Source organism: Paramormyrops kingsleyae, chromosome 15, assembly GCF_048594095.1.
Source record: "Paramormyrops kingsleyae isolate MSU_618 chromosome 15, PKINGS_0.4, whole genome shotgun sequence".
NCBI classification, from domain to species: Eukaryota; Metazoa; Chordata; class Actinopteri; order Osteoglossiformes; family Mormyridae; genus Paramormyrops; species Paramormyrops kingsleyae.
The window spans coordinates 22411948-22432372 of NC_132811.1; the positions used below are offsets into that span (position 1 = coordinate 22411948).

The 20425-nt window shown below is 50.0% G+C and overlaps 1 protein-coding gene across 7 annotated transcripts in view; it reads left to right on the forward strand.

Annotated features, from left to right (window-relative positions):
• The window catches only part of patj (PATJ crumbs cell polarity complex component), a 74941-nt gene that overhangs the window by 4543 nt on the left and 49973 nt on the right, over positions 1-20425 (forward strand). For all 7 annotated transcript variants that reach the window (XR_011982654.1, XM_072699592.1, XM_072699590.1 and 4 more), the window contains exons 7-19: positions 2164-2292; positions 4309-4548; positions 4639-4741; positions 4855-4943; positions 5112-5250; positions 6039-6173; positions 8649-8728; positions 8851-8907; positions 8991-9125; positions 9197-9379; positions 10032-10232; positions 15049-15258; positions 15337-15453. Coding sequence is in view for 6 of the 7 variants with exons in the window: in XM_072699592.1 (XP_072555693.1) it covers positions 2164-2292; positions 4309-4548; positions 4639-4741; positions 4855-4943; positions 5112-5250; positions 6039-6173; positions 8649-8728; positions 8851-8907; positions 8991-9125; positions 9197-9379; positions 10032-10232; positions 15049-15258; positions 15337-15453 (1818 nt within the window). In the remaining variant the exon portion in view is untranslated. The remainder of the gene's footprint in view (positions 1-2163; positions 2293-4308; positions 4549-4638; positions 4742-4854; positions 4944-5111; positions 5251-6038; positions 6174-8648; positions 8729-8850; positions 8908-8990; positions 9126-9196; positions 9380-10031; positions 10233-15048; positions 15259-15336; positions 15454-20425) is intronic.

Consider the following 20425-nt stretch of genomic DNA (forward strand, 5'->3'; position numbering starts at 1 on the left):
CACAACTATTCTTTCCCAAAAATATTTATCAATTATCTTTTTGGCAGTCAGTCATCTGATTTATATATTTGCGCTTTGTGTGAATGTCATGAAAAAGATTAATGAGGGACTTGGAAGAATCACCTGTGAAATATCATGTATTGAGGCTGTAGCGTCTGTTTGCTCAGAGGTGTGACGGGACGCCTAACCGTTCCCCCCCCAAGCTGTACTTAGCAGTTTAATAAACAAAAAATGAAGGAGCGGCCCCCAGCGCATGTCTGTCATGGTGAGGTCAAAGCCCAGGATTATTTTGTCCACTGAATCACCGAGCTCTCACATACACATCTGCTTTCCCACTCTGTGGCTCCCAGGCCGTATAAACAGTTACACTCTCTCCCTTTTTTCTATCTATAGCTGAGCTTTTACTGCGAAAAGCTGAAACAATATTTATCCATCAGGGTGCCGTCTTCTAAGCTCCTGGGATTTTGAGCTCTGTGCCTTAAATGGTGGATTTAGCCAATGTTACTCTGGTAGACCCCCCATTTAACAGTCTTGAGCCTGACATTTTCACAGAACACTGATTCCAGATTCTTGCAGAAATATTTTCATGCTAATTATAGTGCATCACAATGCTTAAAAACAAGCAGCTCTGCCACGTAGTGCCGGGCTGCCCTCTCCGGGAGGGACAGGGCTTAAACCACATCCCAGGCTGTCCCAGGAAGCCATTTTTCTCATAAGTGGTGCAGTGGCCAGAGGAGAGCCATGAGGAATGTCTTTTTAGGAAGAACAGGGGCTGCCCATTGCAGTAGATGATCTTGCTAGGGCTTTAATAGGAGGTGAGCACCTTGCCACCTGCTTTCAGCTGAGAAATAGTGTAAAGTATACCTACACATGTCTACTGCCTATGGCTGTATTAATGTCTTAGAACTGCTTTGATTTTCTTTCCAAACATGTTTCAGATTCTCGTCATATTTCATGAACCGGGGGGAGGGGCGACGTTGAGTGATAATCTAGCATCTGGGTCTCTTGGGTGTTTGTACTTTTCACCGTACTTTTCACCGCAGCATTAGGGTAAAGAGCAAGGTTCCTTTTGTGATATTTCAGCTGCTTAATTGGCCTGGTTCATTTCTCTGCTTGTGTAATAAATATTTTAGCTGTTAAAGCGGTGGAGCTTGCTGTCAGGGTAGGCGGGTCTTCAGACAGCGGCTGAGGAGGTAACAGGAAGCCAGCGCCGGAATGTGTGCCCTTATCTCTGAAGCGGCTTGTTGCTCTGCGCTAAGCATTTGGATAGGGACTCATCTGCCGAGGAGCGATGAGCGCTGCTCTTTCATTAGACGGGGAAAATTGCCACGGAAGTCACCCATCTGATAAGCAGGCTACCATAGAGGGGGGCAGGGGTGCCCTGACTGATGATCATTAATAAATCCCAAGGAGACTTTGGTGATTTAGGTGTGTGTGTGTGTGTGTGTGTGTGTGTGTACGTACGTACGTGTGTGCACGCACGCTGCCTGTGATCTGTGAGCGGGTGGCACGCGAGAGGAGGCCCTGGAGACTCTCTGACCCCGACTGATTAGCAAGTTACATTTCTGACCTTGAAGGGCCCTGGTTTTTAAGGACCTCTGTTCTCACGGCGCTGTGACCCAGTGGGTCGTGTCCAGCTCTGTGTGCGGAGTTCGTGGTTTATGACAGAGGGGCTCACTGCGCAGGGGGCTTGTCGACACCCTTAGGGTGTAAATGTGAGCGCTTGCACAGGGGGCCTGATAGACTCTCTAGGGTGTAACCCTGTATCACACCGCATGCTACCTTATGTGGGATAGGTTCTGCATCACTGCCTCCCTTATTGGATGTTGCTGAAAATGAAAGCATGGATGATAATTTACTCATTTTTATCACCCTAATTTATTGCATGGTAGCAGGCGGTGTGATGGTTATGGACACAGACTTGTAACGGAAAGGTTGCTTGCTTAGGTCCCTGGGGGGTGGCTTTCTTTCTAACCTTGAGCAGAGTACTTAACCTAAATTAGCCCATAAAAATACGTGAATAGATGAGTATAAGTCTTGGTTACTTAGTATGAACTCCGTGATGAGCAGCAGAGTAAGAACCGAAAGGGGGCAGTGCGGGGAGCTGGGAGAGGCAGCAGTGGCAGGGAGGCATCACGACTCCGCGTCACTCCGCTTCCACAGGAGCTGTGGGGCCACGTGGAGGAGATCGAGCTGGTGAACGACGGCTCCGGCCTGGGCTTCGGCATCGTGGGCGGGAAGGCGACAGGTGTGGTGGTGCGCACCCTGGTGCCTGGCAGCGTGGCCGACAAGGTTGGTGTGTCCTGCATCTCCCTGATGGTATTAAATATCTGGCTCAGCAAATGCCATGGTTTACGTTTTTTACGTATTTTTAATTCATATATATCAAATTACAAGCTAGCATATTTCTGAATGTGTTTAAAGTCAAGCTATATGCTCACTTTATTAATAATATAGTATTGTAATTCTATATAATGTAAGACAAGTCTGGTTGTGTTTGTCCTGTCTGTACAAAATGTAAAAAGACTTGTATAGGAATTGCGATTCCCTCGAGAGCAGCACTGTAAAGTGTTTAAATGCCGCTTGAGTGGAATGAAAACATAATTGAAAAAACCTTGTATCAGCTGTTATATAATAGCGGGGAAAGATCCCTGTCGGTGGGTTATGCTCTCGCAGGCCCTGCTCTCACCCGCAGGAGCCCCGAGCAGCTCCAGTCTGCTCTCATATCCTGCTTTCTCCTTTCCTTTTTGCTGTAGAGCTGTCCATTATAATTAACATTTGATTTTATTTTTTTTTTGCATCTTTTTGAAGTTCTCCCCAGCCCCTTTTCCACATGGAGCAGCCGGGCTTTCTGTCACCCTATAACCCAAACGCGCACTCGCCCCCGCCTTCCACCCCTTTTCAAAACTCCTGCTCCCAGCAACAAAACCCTCCTTGTTGGAAAGCCACGGCGTCGTGTTTCATACATCAGCGGAGCTCACGCTCCAAAAAGCTGTCAAAATTGGCCTTTTGTCCCCTGTCCTCCTCGCCTCTGCACGCCCCCTGCTGGCTGCCCTGCGCGTACGCACGTGCGCGGGTGGGGGTGGGAGACATGCGGCCTGATCGTGCTCTCGCTCGATGCTTTTGATGTCTTTGTTTTCATTTTCTGACAGATTGCTGTCTTCCCTCGAATGATAGTCAATCTCCCCCCCCCCCCCCCCCCGGGTTTCTTCCAGAAGTTTCCCTGCTTACAGTTCCGTTGTTCGATACCTTGCCCGCTTTTCTGCCGACCTCAGCAGGCCTGAGGTGAATTCTCCATTCCCCACCCAGCTACCGGCAGAATGATACCCATGCTCGCATGTACCGATACTCGCCGTGTTTACTGCGTGACCGGAATGCATTAGGCGGCGGCACCTTCCTGCTAAACTGGGGAAGGAATGACATCAGCAGAAATGCATTTTCTTTTGCACTGAGCCATGCAGTGAGGTGTTCCTCCGAGAATGTCTCAAAGAAGCAGCTTTATGTTGTACTCCCTTTTCTGCCTGTTATCTGTCTCTCTCTCTGTCTGTCTTCTAACACGTATTCTGATCAGGGTCACGGCGACTATGCTATTATTACTAATAATACTATTAATATAGCCTCAAGGCCAAGGAAACCTGAACCCAGTGGTTTTCCAAGCCAAGGAAACCTGAACCCAGTGGTTTTCCAGGACCACTATTCTTCATGCCAGTCAACCCCGTTCCACCAATGAAGAGAACATTTTATTTTATTATTATTTTTTTTAAATGTTGTGGCGAACCCAGGCTGCATTATTGATCGTGGTGAATTTCCCGACCTGGGAATAGCGTTTAAAACTTCTCTGCGACTTCTCTTTATTTCCGAAGTTATGGGTTTGCGGCGGCTGCGGCTGATCTGCAGTTTCATCCACTTAAGTCTCTGCCGTCTGATTGTGCGGACTCTTCCGTCAGCTGGGAAGTGGCTGTAGTGCTGACTGCACTCTTTTGCTTCTATTTTGCTATTCAGTTGTATCAGCAGGATATCGGTCTTGATTTACATAAGGAGGCTTACATGACTGGAGTCTTTAAGTGAGTCCCGCCACCGTCTGAACACCCTCCAGGCCCTCGGATACGGCCTGTAGAAGCTGGGTAGCCTCGCAGCGCCCCTGTCTGCCTTGAGAAACCTAAAAACATTTTGACTGGTGCCTGGTAACTGTCTGTAAATAGCACTCTGAAGTCTCACCCAAGTGGATGCTAACAGGAAGTGGAAGATGCAGGAAGTATGGGGTACGGGTTCTATCTGGCACTCTCGTCTCAATGTCGCCTCCTACAGGACGGCCGGTTGCGCACAGGGGACAACATCCTCCGCATTGGGGAGACTCCGACTCAGGGGTTGGCCAGCGACCAGGTTGTGCGGGTGCTGCAGGGCTGCGGGAGTCGCATCAGGATGCTCATCGCCCGGGACCCCCTGGGGGGGCCGCACGTGGCCCCGCCGCCACCCCCGGCTCCTGCCGTCGCCCCTGTTTCCACGCTGCCTCCGGTCCCGGCTCCCTCTCGCAGAGGAACCAGGATGGTGAGTGTGATGGATGAAGAGGCGTATGTTCTTTTTCAGTCACTCTCTCATCTGGTTTCTGAACGGCATCACGGTCTGCGTCTGTTTCAGCCGAACCTGGATGGGTATGAGATCCACGAGGTGGTCCTGAGGAAAAAGGAGGGTCAGAGCCTGGGTATCTCCATCGTGGGCTACAACGCCATGACCAGCGAGAGTGAGAGCTGCCGCCGGAGCTAGGGTGGGGTCTGTACCCCAGGGGGCAGGAACACCACACGGGTGCCTGAGTAAGCGACCGCCATTCATGGTCTCTGTCCTTCTGCATTTCAGATGCCGTGGGGGTCTTTATAAAGCACGTCATTCCAGGGAGCGCCGCTGAGCAGAGCGGGAATATCCGTGTCCATGACAGGATAATAGCGGTGAGCCTCTCCATCACGCTCTAATTATAATTTATCCAACTTTTTTGTATGAGGGAGAGGAGCAGAACCTGGCGGCAGAAGCTGGGATGCTGAGTACTGGGGAGCCCCCATCAGGCACGGCACCGTGTCTGCACTCCGCTACCTGTCTGAATAGCCCTTTTCCTGCAGCTGGACGGCGTCAACCTGCAGGGCTTCACCAATGAGGAGGTGCTGGAGGTGATGAAGCACACCGGCTCAACGGTCAACCTTACCCTGGTCAGGAAGATGGCATCCAAGGCCACGCCCAAGGAGCTCTCCCTGGATAAAGGTGAGTGGCGGTGCCCTGCTTACTCTGCCCCCCCCCCCCCCCCAGCAGCTCACCTCGGCCACCTCCCCTCACTGGAGACCGCCCCAGTGCCTGCAGTGATCTGCCACAATGGCTCTGTGAGCTTCAGTGCACACCTTGCGTTTCCATAAAGCCTAATCTTTCCTTAAATGTCTTATTGCTCTCATCATAATTAACTTATATGTAAATAAGCGAGCAAGCTTTTAATTATGCAGTGAGAAGCACCTACAGACAGTGTCTGCATAACGTCCTGCTTGGGGCTTTCTATGGGAGAGTTATCACAGGCAGTCTGCATTCACAGTGCAGAGCTTCTCGGAAATCACCCCCTGCGGGTCATTAGCACAAAGTCACCTCTCACACTGCCCAAGGCTCATCTGCGGAGAAAGTCCGCATGACTTTGTGTTTTGCCAGTTGGTTCCCAAAACTGTCCATTTCACACGTTCCTGCAGCAGAACACCTGGTCTTGAAGTAATGAGTGGCTTGACCTGCACGGATGAGGCGAGCGTTTTTTGGGGGTTGTCCCTAGGTTGGGCGCTGAGAGGACTGCAAACGGTATTAGGTTTTTTTTTAATTTTATTTTTTTATCTCTGCATCTGTCCAAAAAACGAGGAAACGGTTCCACATGCCTGCCTGTTGGTCACATTGCTGCGGTGTCAGTCTTCATCGTACTGCACTGTGCCGACATCCAGCCTGGCGATGGTGCTCTCTGGACCGCAGAGGTGTGCGCTGTCCTCCCAGCATCCGCCTGAGGGCGCTCTCGTTCTCTCTAGTCCACAGGGAGCCCTCCCGCGTGTCTCTGAAGAGGTCGTCCGAGGTCAAGGTCCGCTCGGATGTGCAGAAGGCCCCCCCCGCCCCCGAGCTTGCAGAGAGCCCTGTCTCTGGGGTCAGGCCGCAGCTAGCCAGAGGTGAGACCTCGCTGTCTGCTTGACGCTTCCGCGGGGGCGCCGTCATCACCATGTCGCCGTGCAGCCCTGCTCCTCTGGCCTCAGTAGGTGATTGGTGGGTGTCAGCGAGGTGCTCAGAGCCGTGCAGCTCCAAGGACGAGGCCCCCCACCCAGTCTCCTGCTTATAACATTATAAATAGGACACGGTGCCAGAAAACTGCATCCCTTCACTACTAAATGAAACAGACTTATTAATGTGAGACAGGGTGATTCAGGTGGTTGCAGTGGGGAAAATTATGGCAGATGTGTGCTTGGGTGGTGGGCGGTACGGCTTTATCATTTAATGGAATCTGTGTTTTGGGCCGCGGCGTCGCTGTAATGAGTAAGGGCCTTCGAGGTGCGGAGCCCCTCCCCCGTGACTCCTGCCTGGCTCAGGGGTCCTTCAGGATTTGTAAGAGCTGCCTGACATCGGTGCATTGCTGGAACTCAATGCGGGGTCATGGTGAGGCTAGGCTGTCACTCCAAATCCCACCCCCCCGGCCCGGTTACTGTCACACTAGACAGCCCCACTGATACACTGATATATGTATCGGCACGCCAGGGCCGCCAGCGGAAGAACGGCCCGGCTTGAATTACACTGCAGCCTAATTAATCCAGACGGGGCCGTGTTTACAAACCCTTGTATGCAGGGTGTGTGTTGCATGGGGCCACCAGTGACGGGCCCCCGCGCTGACGGGCCCCGTGCTGGCAGCACATTGTGATCTTATTTCCCACAGTAAACTGAGATTGATTTTAAATAACACCCCTGCTGATGGTAATAGCCTTTTCTTTTCATACTTAATATCAAACTGTTGTTATGTGCTGACCATTAGAGCCCAGCATGAAGGATTTGGTTTGCAAGGCTCAGCTTTAAGGGCTTTTTTGGTTAAGGTGTTGAATTCTGTATCCTATGATCTCATGATACTGAATCCACCTCACAGCCTCTTGTCCATGCAGCGCCAGCTCCAGTGTAACTTGTGTTTAAGTGATCTGGCCCTCAGGGTTGAGGGTTCAAATCCTGCCCTGCTCTTGTGTGTGCGGTTTGCATGTTCTCCAGGGTCACTCAGGTTTCCTCACCCAGTACAGAAACTTGCAGTTAGGTGTGTTTGTCTATCAACCTTATGGCGCTTTTCCACTGGCATATAGGAATCGAGCCATACCACAAAGATTCTAGTTACAACGCAGTTCCAGCTCGCTTTGGTTCCACTGCAGAAGCTCCAGCAAAAAACGGGCTGGTAAAAGCACTGCGGGATTTGGAGAGTGACAGTGACGTAAAACCGAAGAGATGCTGATTTACTGTTCACATGGAGTACATGGTTTACTGTGTTCTGAGAGTCTTTTGTTAGCATCAAACTCTAGCAGAATTAGCGTTTGTTTGAGTAAAATTTTCATTACAAATCAATCTGTTCAGCTGTTCCAAGTAGGTGGCTGGAAATTTTTAGGTTCTGAGTTATCGGGAATGTACGATACTGCTGATAAAAAAGGGCATATTCTATATATTATTCATTATCTTCAGATTATTCATTCATATCGATGCAGAACACCAGTGTCTGCATGTGTCTCCGAGATGTTGGTGACACAAACAGCTTTCAGTCTGCTAGTACACAGGGCCATGTCAGCGTGATTATGGCTTGGGTACGGCTTGGTTCTTGGTGGTAGTAGAAAAGTACCAATAGATGGCAGATCCAGGAATCGCAGCGAGTCATAGTGATACACATACACAGAACCGTATTTTATATGGGAGGAATGTGGGCCATGCAGGGGAACCCAAGGCTGGATCTGAACCCTGACCCTGAGGTGTGGGGTGAACTCTGCAGCCTCTCGCTCACCCTCTCGGGGCATTTACTGCTGTTATTTTAAGTGTCTGCTTCAGTGTGTTGGTGATAATTTAATACCTGCTGGGCTTTGAGGTGTATGTGTGTATGTATCCCTTGATGACTGACCGTCTTCCCATCAGAGCTGCTAACCCTTCTTAGCGGTCAGTGTAAACACAGGGTGCCTCTCTGGAATTTAATCGTACTAATATGACAGGAGCAGATTGCCCCGCCCTGGCAGTGTTTGGGGTTCTTTGCCCCTTCCCGGGGCTCTGAGGATTGTGTGTGTGCAACCCACTGATGGGCTGGGCTGGGCGGGGGGGGGGTCACTATCACAGAATCCCACTGGCATCAACAGCGTGATGTTTTTGTGATTTGTAATTCGCATGCCGGGTTGTCCAGTTTATTGTACGACGTGTGACTTCCTGTAACACCTTTCCTGGGCCTACACCCTGCTGGTTAGGCCTCCAGGGCTCTGCCCGCAGCGGCTGGGGATGCCCCCGCACTTTCCCAGTAAATGCCATTATCATGCTGTGCAGTTGGAGTCGTGCTGCGACTGCCGTCCCGCTCTGCCTATGTTAACACCCGCTTACCTGCGCCACTATCCCTGATCAAGGCCTCTAATGGAGTCATGTCGTTCCAGCACTGGACCCAGTGTTGCTCGCCGAGAAGGAGCTGAGGGTAAAGTGGGAGCAGGCGCTGGGACCCGAGTACACAGTTCTGGTAAGAGCCCGTCTGCCACAGAGCGCAGTGAAGTGGGAAGCTCTGCCAGAAACTTCCAGGACTAAGGCCTGGGGAGTGAGATCTGTGGGAAGATGAAACCTTTTGTGTTGCCTCCTCCAAAGGTTGTCGAGTTGGATCCAGTGATCGAGGATGATGCTGAGCTTCAGAAATACTCCAAGGTAGCGTAATGGTGGTGACAATGTGCTGTCCGCTCTGCGGCAGTCTGGCCTGCTGCGTGACTCACTGACGCTGTCTTCCTTAGCTCCTTCCGATCCACACCATGCGGCTGGGCGTAGAGCTGGACTCCTTCGATGGACACCACTATATCTCCACCGTGGCCCCAGGGGGCCCTGTGGCTGAGCACGGGCTGCTGAGACCAGAGGACGAGCTGCTGGAGGTGAGCGCCTGACGGCCTTCCACATGCTGAGAGCCGCTTGATGTAGGGCTGACCTCTGGCGCCCCCTGCAGGTGAATGGAGTGCAGCTGTATGGGAAGTCCCGGCGTGAGGCGGTGGCCTTCCTGCGGGAGGTGCCGCCCCCCTTCACCCTGGTCTGCTGCCGCCACCTGAGCGCCGAGAGTGCCGACCTCCAGCCCGACGTGGAGGAGCCACAGCTGGACGACTGGCTGAGCGGCGGACCGCCGCTGCTCCAGGTACAGCTAGCTGCACTCACTGAGGCACAAAAATGTACAGGCATCGCTACCAATGCTGTCTGACCAGACGCTGCCCCTAACAAAGCTAGCGCTGATGGCTGCGCTGCATTACCCAGAATGCCTCATGGCAGACAGACATGCCCATTTCCAGGGTATGATATGGTCAGTACACTGTTTCTCCTTCACTATGTACACGTGGTAGCTGGGTTTTATATAAGTGTACTGTCCCCCGGCCATTCCTGCTGCGACCGTGACCTGATGTACGGTCTGACATGTCCGTCCCTCCTCCCTGTTTCTGCAGCAATCTTTCACATTTCCTGGGCTCCCAGGTGGCAGAAAGACTTGGTAAACAGCGGGTGTGGTTCAGGGCCACTGTGTGGCCAAGGGTTTTGAAAATAATATGAAGAAGTCCACCACCTCGTACTGTAGGATGCAATTCACCTGCCAAGCAGGTGGGGGGGGGGGGCGTCTTCAGTACGCAGACTAAAACAGTGACCCTCCCGAACTCCCAGGACATTTTTTACGTTGTTTTTCTGGGGTGACGGAGAAGGTTTGTTAAAAGCCTCTAATAAACAATTCAGGTACAGGGAGGTGAAAACCACAGCCTACATGCACGCGTGTCTCCAGCCTGTGTGCCATCCTCATCCTGTAGGAACAGGCTATCCTGGAGGAGCCTGATGACGAATGGGAGGACAGCCCCCAGATGGAGCAGCATCACTTTGTGGAGGAAGGGGAGAATGTGGAAGTTGAGGAGGACGATGAGCCAGAGCTGGCTCTATGGTCCCCAAAGATCCACATGTTAGAGCTGGAGAAAGCAGACCAAGGCCTGGGATTCAGCGTTCTGGACTATCAGGTAGGAGAACCCAGCTGGCAATCCATCGGGGGAATGTTTTTCCCAAGTGTGCCAGCCCTCACTCTGTTCCTGGCTCTGGGCAACATCAGCCAAAGCCCTTAAAGGCAGATCCCCACATTGCTGAAAAAATTAAATGGACTGGCAGATCGATATCAGAGCCATGAGTGTGCAGATGCCCGGCACGGGAGACCCAGGGCTCAACAGCTAATGCTCTCAGAGGGCAAGGGTCCGTTTAGAGCGGCATGTCCGGGTTTCGTGGATCTCTTTTTAAAATTCAGGAGCCCCCGTCGATGTTCTGGTGCGACAGCAGGAAGTTGGCATTTGGAGCGGCCAGTGACGGGGACTTAAAACAAAGGGCTGCATCAGTACCCTTCTGGCAGGGGCCGTGTTTACATGGCAAGCGGCCAAAGCCGAACGCGGCGCGGCTTCACCGGCTTTACATGGCCAGCGTGTTCCCTTCCCTTCATTAGCCAGCCGTCAGCACCGACGGGCGTCTGCGTGCGTGATGGGGACACCGGCCAGGTAGCGCCGCTTCCTTCCCTCCCGGCTAAGTCTGCGCTCCACGTGCTAAAAGGAAATATAATGAGAATATGGTCAGAGCCGCGCTTTTACGGCGGCATCGCTGGAATATAACGGCCGAAGAGGGCCTGAGGATTTGAATCCGACGTGGCCGACCTCCTTGCCACGCCACGATCTGCCGTCTTGGCGGGGGCGCTCTTCCTTAATCACCGTAACCCAAGCGGTGATCCCTGAAATTCAGTCTGTCAGTGTCACGGCAGATGGGTCATATAATAAAGAACAATGTCATGCTCTGTGTGCTTTTGCCCGTTCTGCCATGTCAAACCGTCATCTCGCTCTTCTGTGATTGGTAGTTGTTTTATCCTTTTCTCGTCTCCTCTGTGATTGGTAGATGTTTATTTGGTGTTTGAAGATTTTGGCCCTCCTCTGATGTCTGGGGGAAGCTTAAATGAGTCAGAGAGAGGCCTTCAGCTCTGCCCCTCTATCTGAGAGTGTGAACGAGATGCTCCATCGGTTGAGGGTGTTTTTTGTTTTGCAGCCAGTAATGAGCACTGGGGAGGGGAGGCACCCCGTGCTGGAGACGTCCTCCCTTCCAGAGGAGGCGGTGCTGATGCCTGAGGGGCTGAGGGTCCCTGTGTGCCTGCGCCTGCCAGGGCCTTGTGTTTTCACCCTGGGGCTTGAGGCAGTAGGCGTGCGTCTGCTCTATTTCTCACATCAAGGGCAAGCCCTTTGTGTTAACACACACACGTGTGCGGCATCGTGGAACGCGAGTCAGCGTGAGGGAGGTATTTAAAGTAAGAGCAGGACACAAGCAAGACTTTATATCAGTCATTGTGTGTCATTCAGGGACCCAGAAATGCAACACTTAGTGAAATGGCTGTTAGGCCATTCGATGCTCGGGGTGCCGTCAGTTTCGGTTGATTGGTAAGGAGCTCTGGCTCTGGAGACTGGGACCTCAGCACCGCTCCTCTTGTTCTCCTTTCCCTTCCCCTAGACCCTCCTCCCAGCACCGAGCATTGCAGCCTGCAGGCCCCCCCTCTCATGTTTCGCCGGTGTGTGCCGGAGCCGGCCGAGTCCATTGTAGATTTAAGGAGTGATCGTGTTTCAGCGACAGCCAGCTGGCCCGCCTGAAACCGTGTATTGATTAATAGAACGCCTGTAATGTGAGGTTTGCAATCGTAGCCCTTGTGATTTTTTCACGCCACACGAAACTGCTCTGGAGATGCCAAAGTATGAAATAACCCCCCCATTTCTCTTCTGACGTTAATAACATTTCAGAAACGAGCAGCGTGATGGTAATCATCCATGGCGACACGCGCACTAAGGACAGGACCCCCCCATATCTCCGGCTAATGGCCGTAATGGAGATTGATGAAGGTGCCCTGTTTAAAACAGCCCATCTGAAGCCTGGCGTGAGCCGGGTTCACTGGGGGGTCTTGGATCACTTTCATGCAAACCTTCTTGAAGCCATTTAGGAGTCAGTTTTATTCCACCACTGTGCTGTAAGTTATGAAGATGTGTTTTTTTTTTTTTCCCTTCCCTCCGATGCCCGGTGCACTGAGATGTGCTTCACGTGTCCTTCCACCGGCCCCCGCTGAGCCCCAGTGCGCATGGTACCCTAACCCAGTTTTCCTTGGGACGGCCCACGTGGAGTCTGACCCACCGTCTGGGTAAACACTCAGCAGCTGTTTTTCCAGGCCGGTGAGACGGCACAATATGAAAAGTCGTTGGGTACTGGGTGTGAAGTCAGTGTGTTTAGCGCTAGCCTTAGCGTGCCACTGCGGTGCCCAGAGTCACCCTTGAGGGGCGCTGTTAACATTGTACTGCTGGTGGTGTTTCCAGCCCTCAGACTGTCTGTTACACTAAGTGATGAGAATCAGTGTGCATGTCCCCATTGTTTCTGTCATCAGATGACATTTGGGCTGGCATTTCATTTCCATCATTTAAAGTCCCTAATTTATTTTTTCCCCTAAAGAATTGTTAAGTGTATTTATATCTGCACGTAAACCTAATGAGGCAGGGTACCCTTTGAGAAAATCGGGTGCTTGAAGAAAATAAACACAGTAACTAACAGCTGGGTGAGAGCAGAGTGAAGGCGGGGGCCCTTTGTTCCGTGTTCCAGACGTGCCATTGGGTCATGTGACATGCAGGGTCCCGGCCACCCGTGTTCACTGAGGCATGGGTGCTGTGGAGCCGCTGTGGCGCTCAAGCTTATGTGCTTGTTTGTTTGGGGAGTAAACTCACGTCTCCCAGCTTAGCGCCATCGGCGACTTTGGTAATGCGTTTGTGTTTTGTGCTTTGGGAGAAACTTCTATCCATTTCTCTATCGTGCCCCAATATGTACAGAAATGCAGACTACAGCAAAAATCACCACAGTTTGGATTTGACAGTGCGTCACTGTTCATCATGATTGACGTTGCACCTTGGAGGCTCGATGACCCTAAAGCGTACCGGATCGACCTTCCCTTAGCTGTGTGTGCCCCCCCTAGTGTCCATTTAAAGGAGGTACAACCGAGCTGGCATTGTGACTTCAACTTTGTGATCGTCACGAACCAGTCACCGCCCATTAGCACACAATTAAAGATGAATGAATGCAGTGTATTTACAGCCGCCCAACTGCGCGCTGACTTCTGCTTTGATGAGCTTGGTTCTCCGTGTTGTTCTGATTAATGAGCACGGCACATACCCCTGCGGTCCTGTTGAGTCATTGCCGCCTCCTCCTTCATGTAGACGTAACCACGGAGGACAATCCCCCCCCCCAATTTCGAAGCATGCCTGTGACACGGCGGGCCGCCTTGAGCCCCCTGCTGAGGACTCCCTCATTTTTTATGCCAACCACCCCCCCCTGCAAATGAGGAGCAGACTGCTATTCTCAAGGCACTGTGGTCCGAGAGCCTATATTGATCACAGCAGGCCCGTCCCAACAGCACAGCCCCCCCTCCCCCCACACGCCGGCTTTCTGCGGTCAGACCCCCCCCCCCCACCCCCCTTGCCCCCCCTGCCTCCTGTTAGCACACTCTCAGGCTCTGACATCACTGGCCATGTGGGACAGAGAGGCAGCGGGAGTGGAACTCGCTTGGCTGGCAATCCGGAGGCAGACAATGCAGCCTGTGTCTCTGCAGAGAAGCAGCTGGCCTGCAACCTCAAATCCCCTTTCTGACTTTTTCTTGCCCCCCCACCTCACCATGTCCGGGTGTTTATGTACTCGGCGGGCGTCAGTTCCCCTCTCCCTAAAGTTCCCGCCGCCTTTCCCCATCTCCCCGATCATAAGGAGCCTCCTCCTCAGAGCACCTGTCAAGCAGCTGCCTGAGGGCCCCATCCAGAGCCCCCTTTCCACGGCCCCGTGGTGACCTGGGACTCGCAGCCAGAACCACCGAGGACATGTTTCACTTTTGACCCCAGGATCAGCATCCTGGCGGAGCTCGTTTTGGACCCTCTGCCCTTTAAACAAGGAAAAGAAGTCTGTCTGAATTCATAGGTAGTAAATTAAAGCAGAGTAACCTCTGAGAGCAGACCCTCGTAAATGGTTCACTTCCTTTCCGGACAGAAGCCCTCCCTCGTTACACTGGTATGACTTCTGGTTTCCGTGACTGTGAAGAAAACCACGTGTTAATCACTTTTATATCGCTGCTCGTCACATAAAACCAGCCCACATGGCTCGTCAAATATATTGTGCTCCTCATCGAATCGGAGCTGAATAGTAGTTTTACGGTGTGACCTGATTGCATCGTGATTTATAGTCATAGGGCTTTTGCACGTGAGGAATTCAGCAGTGTTGCCTGTAACTGTAGGTTAAATTTTATTTCATGTTATTCCTACTTGTTGGTTATCAGAAAGCACATCACTCATACCAATTCATCGCCCTGAGTTTGTCCCTGTGTTCACTTTAAAGTACTAGCCTTTACCCAGACAGAGGACTTTTTAGGGAGCCTGAGATTGAATGTGAGGCTTTATCGGCAAAGGCGGCTTGTAAATGCTCATTTTTCAATGTCCAACATTCAGCAGTGGAGTAGAGATCCCAACGTTTTGCCTTATTTATTTATAGCTCGCCCTGGAATTCTCTAATGGAGCTAAATGGCTTGTCGCTTTTCCTCAGCAGTGAGTGTGTCCATCACTTTGCTGGAATTATCTCTGTCCTAGAAATTACAACAAGCATGGGAATGGAGCCTATCCATTGCCGTAGCTTTCCAACTGCTCTCCCGCACGTCGGATCGGGCTTCCTCAGAACCCCCACGTGTGTCCTGGCACGTCAGCCGTCTCACTTCCCACTTGGCATGGTCTGCACTGCCCTCTGCAGGATCCCCTTGACGCCACACGCTCCGTCATCGTGATCCGTTCCCTCGTGCCTGGGGGGGTGGCTGACACGCATGGTGGGCTCCTCCCGGGGGACCAGCTGGTCTTCGTCAATGACACTCACCTGGACGCGTGCGACCTGGCCCAGGCGGTGGAGGTGCTGAAGTCGGCTCCACCTGGCAAGGTCTACCTGGGAATCAAGAAGCCCCTGCAGGTAGGCGGGTCACAGAAGGGTTCACCGTGTTAAACGGTGTGGCTCCTCAGCTCTAACCCTGCTGCCTGTGTTGACCAGATGGAGGCGCCAGAGAGCAGCAGCATCCCGGAGGAGGACGGGGACCATGCTGGGATGCGAGAAGAGTCCAAGCAGGAGGAGGCTCTTGGACCCTTTGACCCTCTGGCCGTACCTAAGGTAACCCCACAGCCCTATCAGCAGTCAGTATAAAGAGTCACACACAGATATAGAGAGAACTGCCCTGGGTACAGGCAAACCACAAGTTATGAACAAGATCCATTCCCTAAATCTGTCGAATTTGTAGGTAAGGCATAATAATAATACATAATATTATTACATAATACAATAATGATAAAAGTGGCTGTATACGGTACTGTACAGTCAGTCCTGCTATAATGCATTCCTGAAAATCCTCGCGTTCACTAAAATCGCATACTCAAATACACATATCCGATGGGAAAAAAGGGTTAGGGGAATGTGACTCCAAAACTTCCAAAGTAACTTTTTTAATACAATAATAAATTACATCATAAATCTCTCCTGTGGGTTATATGAGTCTCGCGGGGATTGCTTAGTAACTAGAGGTGCACCAATCCAATATTCGGATCAGTATCGGCACCGATCCAGACCTATTAAACGGATCGGGTATTGGCCATATGTGACAGATCCACGTCCGATACTTACTTATTTAGTTTTCGGCAGTCTGTAAAAAGATGGCTCCTATTTCTTGTAAAATCGATATGCACAATCAATCGCATGACCGCCTTTTCCCATTTTAGGTTTATAGTTTTTTTTGTGGCATTAAAGCTGAATGCTAACGCTGCCACTCGGTGGGTGTGAGCGCTGTGACTTCTGTCTGCTGTGATGTCATGTGCATACCCTTAGGGGGTGTGGGGGGGGGGGCGTAAGAACATCTGATAACGTGACCGTCTGGGAATATTTTACGCTTTTAAACAACAACTAGTAGCACAGTTTTGCAATCTTCGTAAAAACAGTTTTGTGAGATAGAAGTAGCATTTAGTGGAAAATCTCACTAAACAAAGTGCACGCAATTGTGTGAGAGCGTGCGTAATATGAAAAAGCAGTGTATGATTTGGGAGTCGCTAACTTGGGGTGTTTTCCACACTTGGTGCAGCTTGTGATACTCGAGGGGCTGCAAAAGCAGTGAAGTGTAAATGACACTATTGCTAGTGGGAGAAAAATCATGGTGCATTCTAAGCATTTGTCACTTGCGTATACACTATCCTTCAAAGATATTCAAATTGAACTCAAAGTGCATCAGAAAATGCTTAAAACAAGTACAAATGAGGCAGAACAGTATGTTATGCATGTTTCTAGTAGCCTAATTAAAGATTTTTTTTTTTTACATTTTTTCATTTGTATCTACTAGTTTAAAAATTTTAAGAACACAAATTATAAATATATTCTATATATTTGTTATATTAAAATATTGAAGTAAAATGAGCTCTTGTATAATAATCTGTATCGGTATCCCCAATTGTGTATTGGAATCGGATCAGAAATGAAAAAAATGTGGATAGGTTCATCCCTACTAGTGACCATTTCAACTGAACATACAGAACTTGGTAACTTGTCGAGAGCCAAGAGACTGAGCCACGGCCACCGTGTGGCCTGACATGCACACAGCCCAAACACGATGCATTACGGCATGCGGAGCGTCGCTGAATAATATGGCTGTCGTCAGTCTATGAAGCGCAAGTGTACATGAATTAACAAAGGTTGCTGTATGTTTTTATATGATCATTTGCCAAATATTTTTAGAATCTAAGATTTTGACTTGTGCAGTGTGTAGAAGTTTGATTCTTTTAGATTTGAAAACCGGTTCTACCGTTTCACTGAAAAGAACCGGCTCTAAAGAATGATTCCATGACTAATCGGACGTCACTATCAGTCACTTGGATAGTTGTTTTGCGTGCTACACCGACGGAAAATCGCTCCAATACGTATGCGATTCTGCGTTATGCTGGACTTGGGTACTAATATATCAGTGGCATTAGAACAGATTCGTGGTGTGATATCACGTGCTGTAGCAGGACTCACTGTGTATTGTACCTTGAGCCACTGAATCTGCGCAATGTTTTCATGAGTGTCACAAAGTAGCGCGTTTGTTAACCTTTTAGTGTAATGGGCTTTATAGCGTCCCATTGGTAAGTACGAGGTGTCAGTATTAGTCAGATGTTCTTATCTCGCCGGCTGCCTCTATATTCATTCTGTATTATTAAATCTCTGCCTGTTTTAACTGAATTTTCAGCACATGAGGTGATGCCTCTTTACCTCTATATCTGTGCATGTACTTCCGAAAAACTGATAAAATCAGCAGGTTGCGAACAATTTAATATAGTAATGGCTGATTTTTATAAGTATGCGTAAGTGTCATCCTCTTGAGAGCCTGACCAGGGTAAGTGGTAGGGGGTAGATGCATGGATGAGTGGGTAAGTATTATGGGCAACATTTGCAAGACCAACTTTCTAAAGTCCATCAGCGTCTCTTTGAGTTTTTTTGTTTCTGAAGAAGAGTTTTATAATCTCTGAATGGCCTCCTTTTATGGCCATGTGCTTAAATAGCACTGGTGTTGATGGTGTTATTTTTAGATAAGTGTGGGATGAGTATGTGGTCTTAGCGAAGGAATAAAAGCCTAAATTGATATGAAAGGAGAAGTGGCGTCAACGCACGGCCCCTCTGATCACTCGATGTGTGCCAGATTACCCTTGGATTTTAGCACCGATGTCATTTCGTCGAGGAGTCAAGTGCTGCCGTAAATCTACCGAAAAGGGGAGTAATTGTGCTATTAAGATTTTAGAGACTGCACATTTTTCATGGTAAATTGGTTCTGGGCTTCAAGGAGCCCCGGTACAGAGTCGCTGAGTCAGCCCCTCTGCGGTGGTCGGGTGGCGTGATGTGTGAGTGAGCTTTCGGCTGCGTGATCCCCAAAGCGGCTGGCTCAAGTGTAGCTCGAGGACGACCCCCCCCCCCCCTCCAGGAAATCATGTTCGCCTATTGAGCTTCCCAGGATGGGACGTCCCTCTGCTGCTGTGTAAATGGAGGTCTGGGTGCTCGGCCGACCGTGGGGAGAATGGGCGGGCCAAGGAGCTGTGCTTTAGTTATCGGGGAATCCCAAATGAATACCAAGTCTCCACCTAAAATCTACAGGTAACAATTGAATTGTGCTTAAATCTAAGTACATTTCATAGTATTCAATCTGATTTATCTGCTGATAAGACCTTGTGATATTACGTTAAATAGAAATTCCCCATCACCTCTATTCCTGTTCAAAATCTTCCGAGTTTCCAAGAACCGTCTTTGGTCGTGTGTAACAAGTGCATTAAAATTCTCATTCAGTCACATTCAGCCAAACCCAGCATGAGGAACCACAGTATACAACATGCAGAAGAGAATGGGAAACAGGCAGACAGACGTGCAGAAGGTAGGAAGTGTTTTGGCAGGGTGCGTACTGGACAGACAAATTAAGATCGGTCCCACCACCGTAAACACAGCTGTTCAGCTGGATTCTTATGAAATTCTCATTTAGGTTCTGGGAAGTAGAGGTACCTCCACTTGCGTTCCTGTAGGCTTTGCAGTTTCCAGTGTCTTCACACTGAGATTTATTAAGGCGTCTTATATGAAATTTTGTAGAAAATTGTTTCACAGTGACCAATGAGCAGAAACTGCTGTTGAAAATCCCAAAACGCAGGCTGCAGAGGCAGGGGCATTATAAATTTTAAGTTGACTAATGGAAAATGTATTTTATTGTTGTGTTACTTCGTAAATTTGTATGGAACATGCAGTACTGGGACATGAAGGGGACCAGAGCCACGCGGACAGTCCCGTTTGGAAAGGCTTCTTTTTTGGGGGGAGAAAATTGGAATGTGTTTTGGGTGGACAGGATGTACGCAATGCCTGGAAAACAACGGAGAATAACCTAGAAACCAGCTGCCATGTAGCTAGGGCAACAAAATAAAAGCGTCCCAGGGCAGCCTAGGCCCGTGTCACTGGGGGAGAAGCCAGACCCAGCAGAGCACCCTGTGTATGCAGAGGGGGCGAGGAGGTGGGAGGGGTCAGGCGCTGAATCTGGGCGCGTGACTGGACCAGTTGGTGGCATAACAGTGTTTACAGCAACGTATTCCCTAGAGCAGGGTTTCTCAACCACTGGCCCCAGGTAATCAAACTTAGAGGGGGACACCCCGGCCCACCGACATGATAAATGATGAATAGCTGGGCCTTGTGGATGGAAAGTTGGAGAAACCCTGACCTAGAGCCTCATGGAAACAGGCTGAAATAAGCTAGCAAGGGGCTTATTGAGTGCATGTTTTTGCATCCAGTTGGTGTTCGGCTTTCAATTTGTTGCAAATTCCATATTATTCACTGTCTATTATTACCTGATTTGAGCTGTATATGCATAGCAGATCCGCTATCGGGATGTTTACAACTCAGAAGTCCGTTGGCGAATTAGATGAGGTCAGTAGCACCCTTAACACCGTAAATAAAGCACTGATAAGCGTCTTGGCTCTGTTGGCGTCCGTGAAGACGTTAGTTATAAATTATAGGCCTGTTTACCACCGTTTTCCTAAAAAGCTGGGGCAAGGAAAAAAGCCTATTTGCATGTTCCGGTCCGTACCAGACTCACGACAGCAGGTCGTACTTTTGACAGGTTTTATTCTCTTTCTGCAGTGTGCAGCTCGTATTGAGATCACTCCTCCTTGCATGGCTCTTTAACATTGTACTGGAACTGATTTAATTTAGCAAAACTGCGGTATCTATGAATCAAAGCTACTAAGAGAAATGAAATAGCTGGGCTGTGAAATAAAAGCCTTTTTCATAATGAAATTGGATCTGCGGCTCAGGTTCAAGATCTGCGTGTTTCTGTACACGTACATTACTGATACAACAGGACGCTTCAGATGTTATCACTCCTGCTGTGATCTGATATCACTGGTATTTCATTGTTAACATCTGTCCACAAACAATGTGTAGCCACTGTTAGCGATTGTCTAATGTGGCGCTTTGGTTTTGCAAGGTAATTGTGAGCTTGACCCTGAAAGGACACCAGCTTTAACCCCAAACTCTGCCACCTCCTCGACTTCAGTCCAGCTGGCCACTCGTTTCCCCCAACAAGAGCCAGATCTGACCA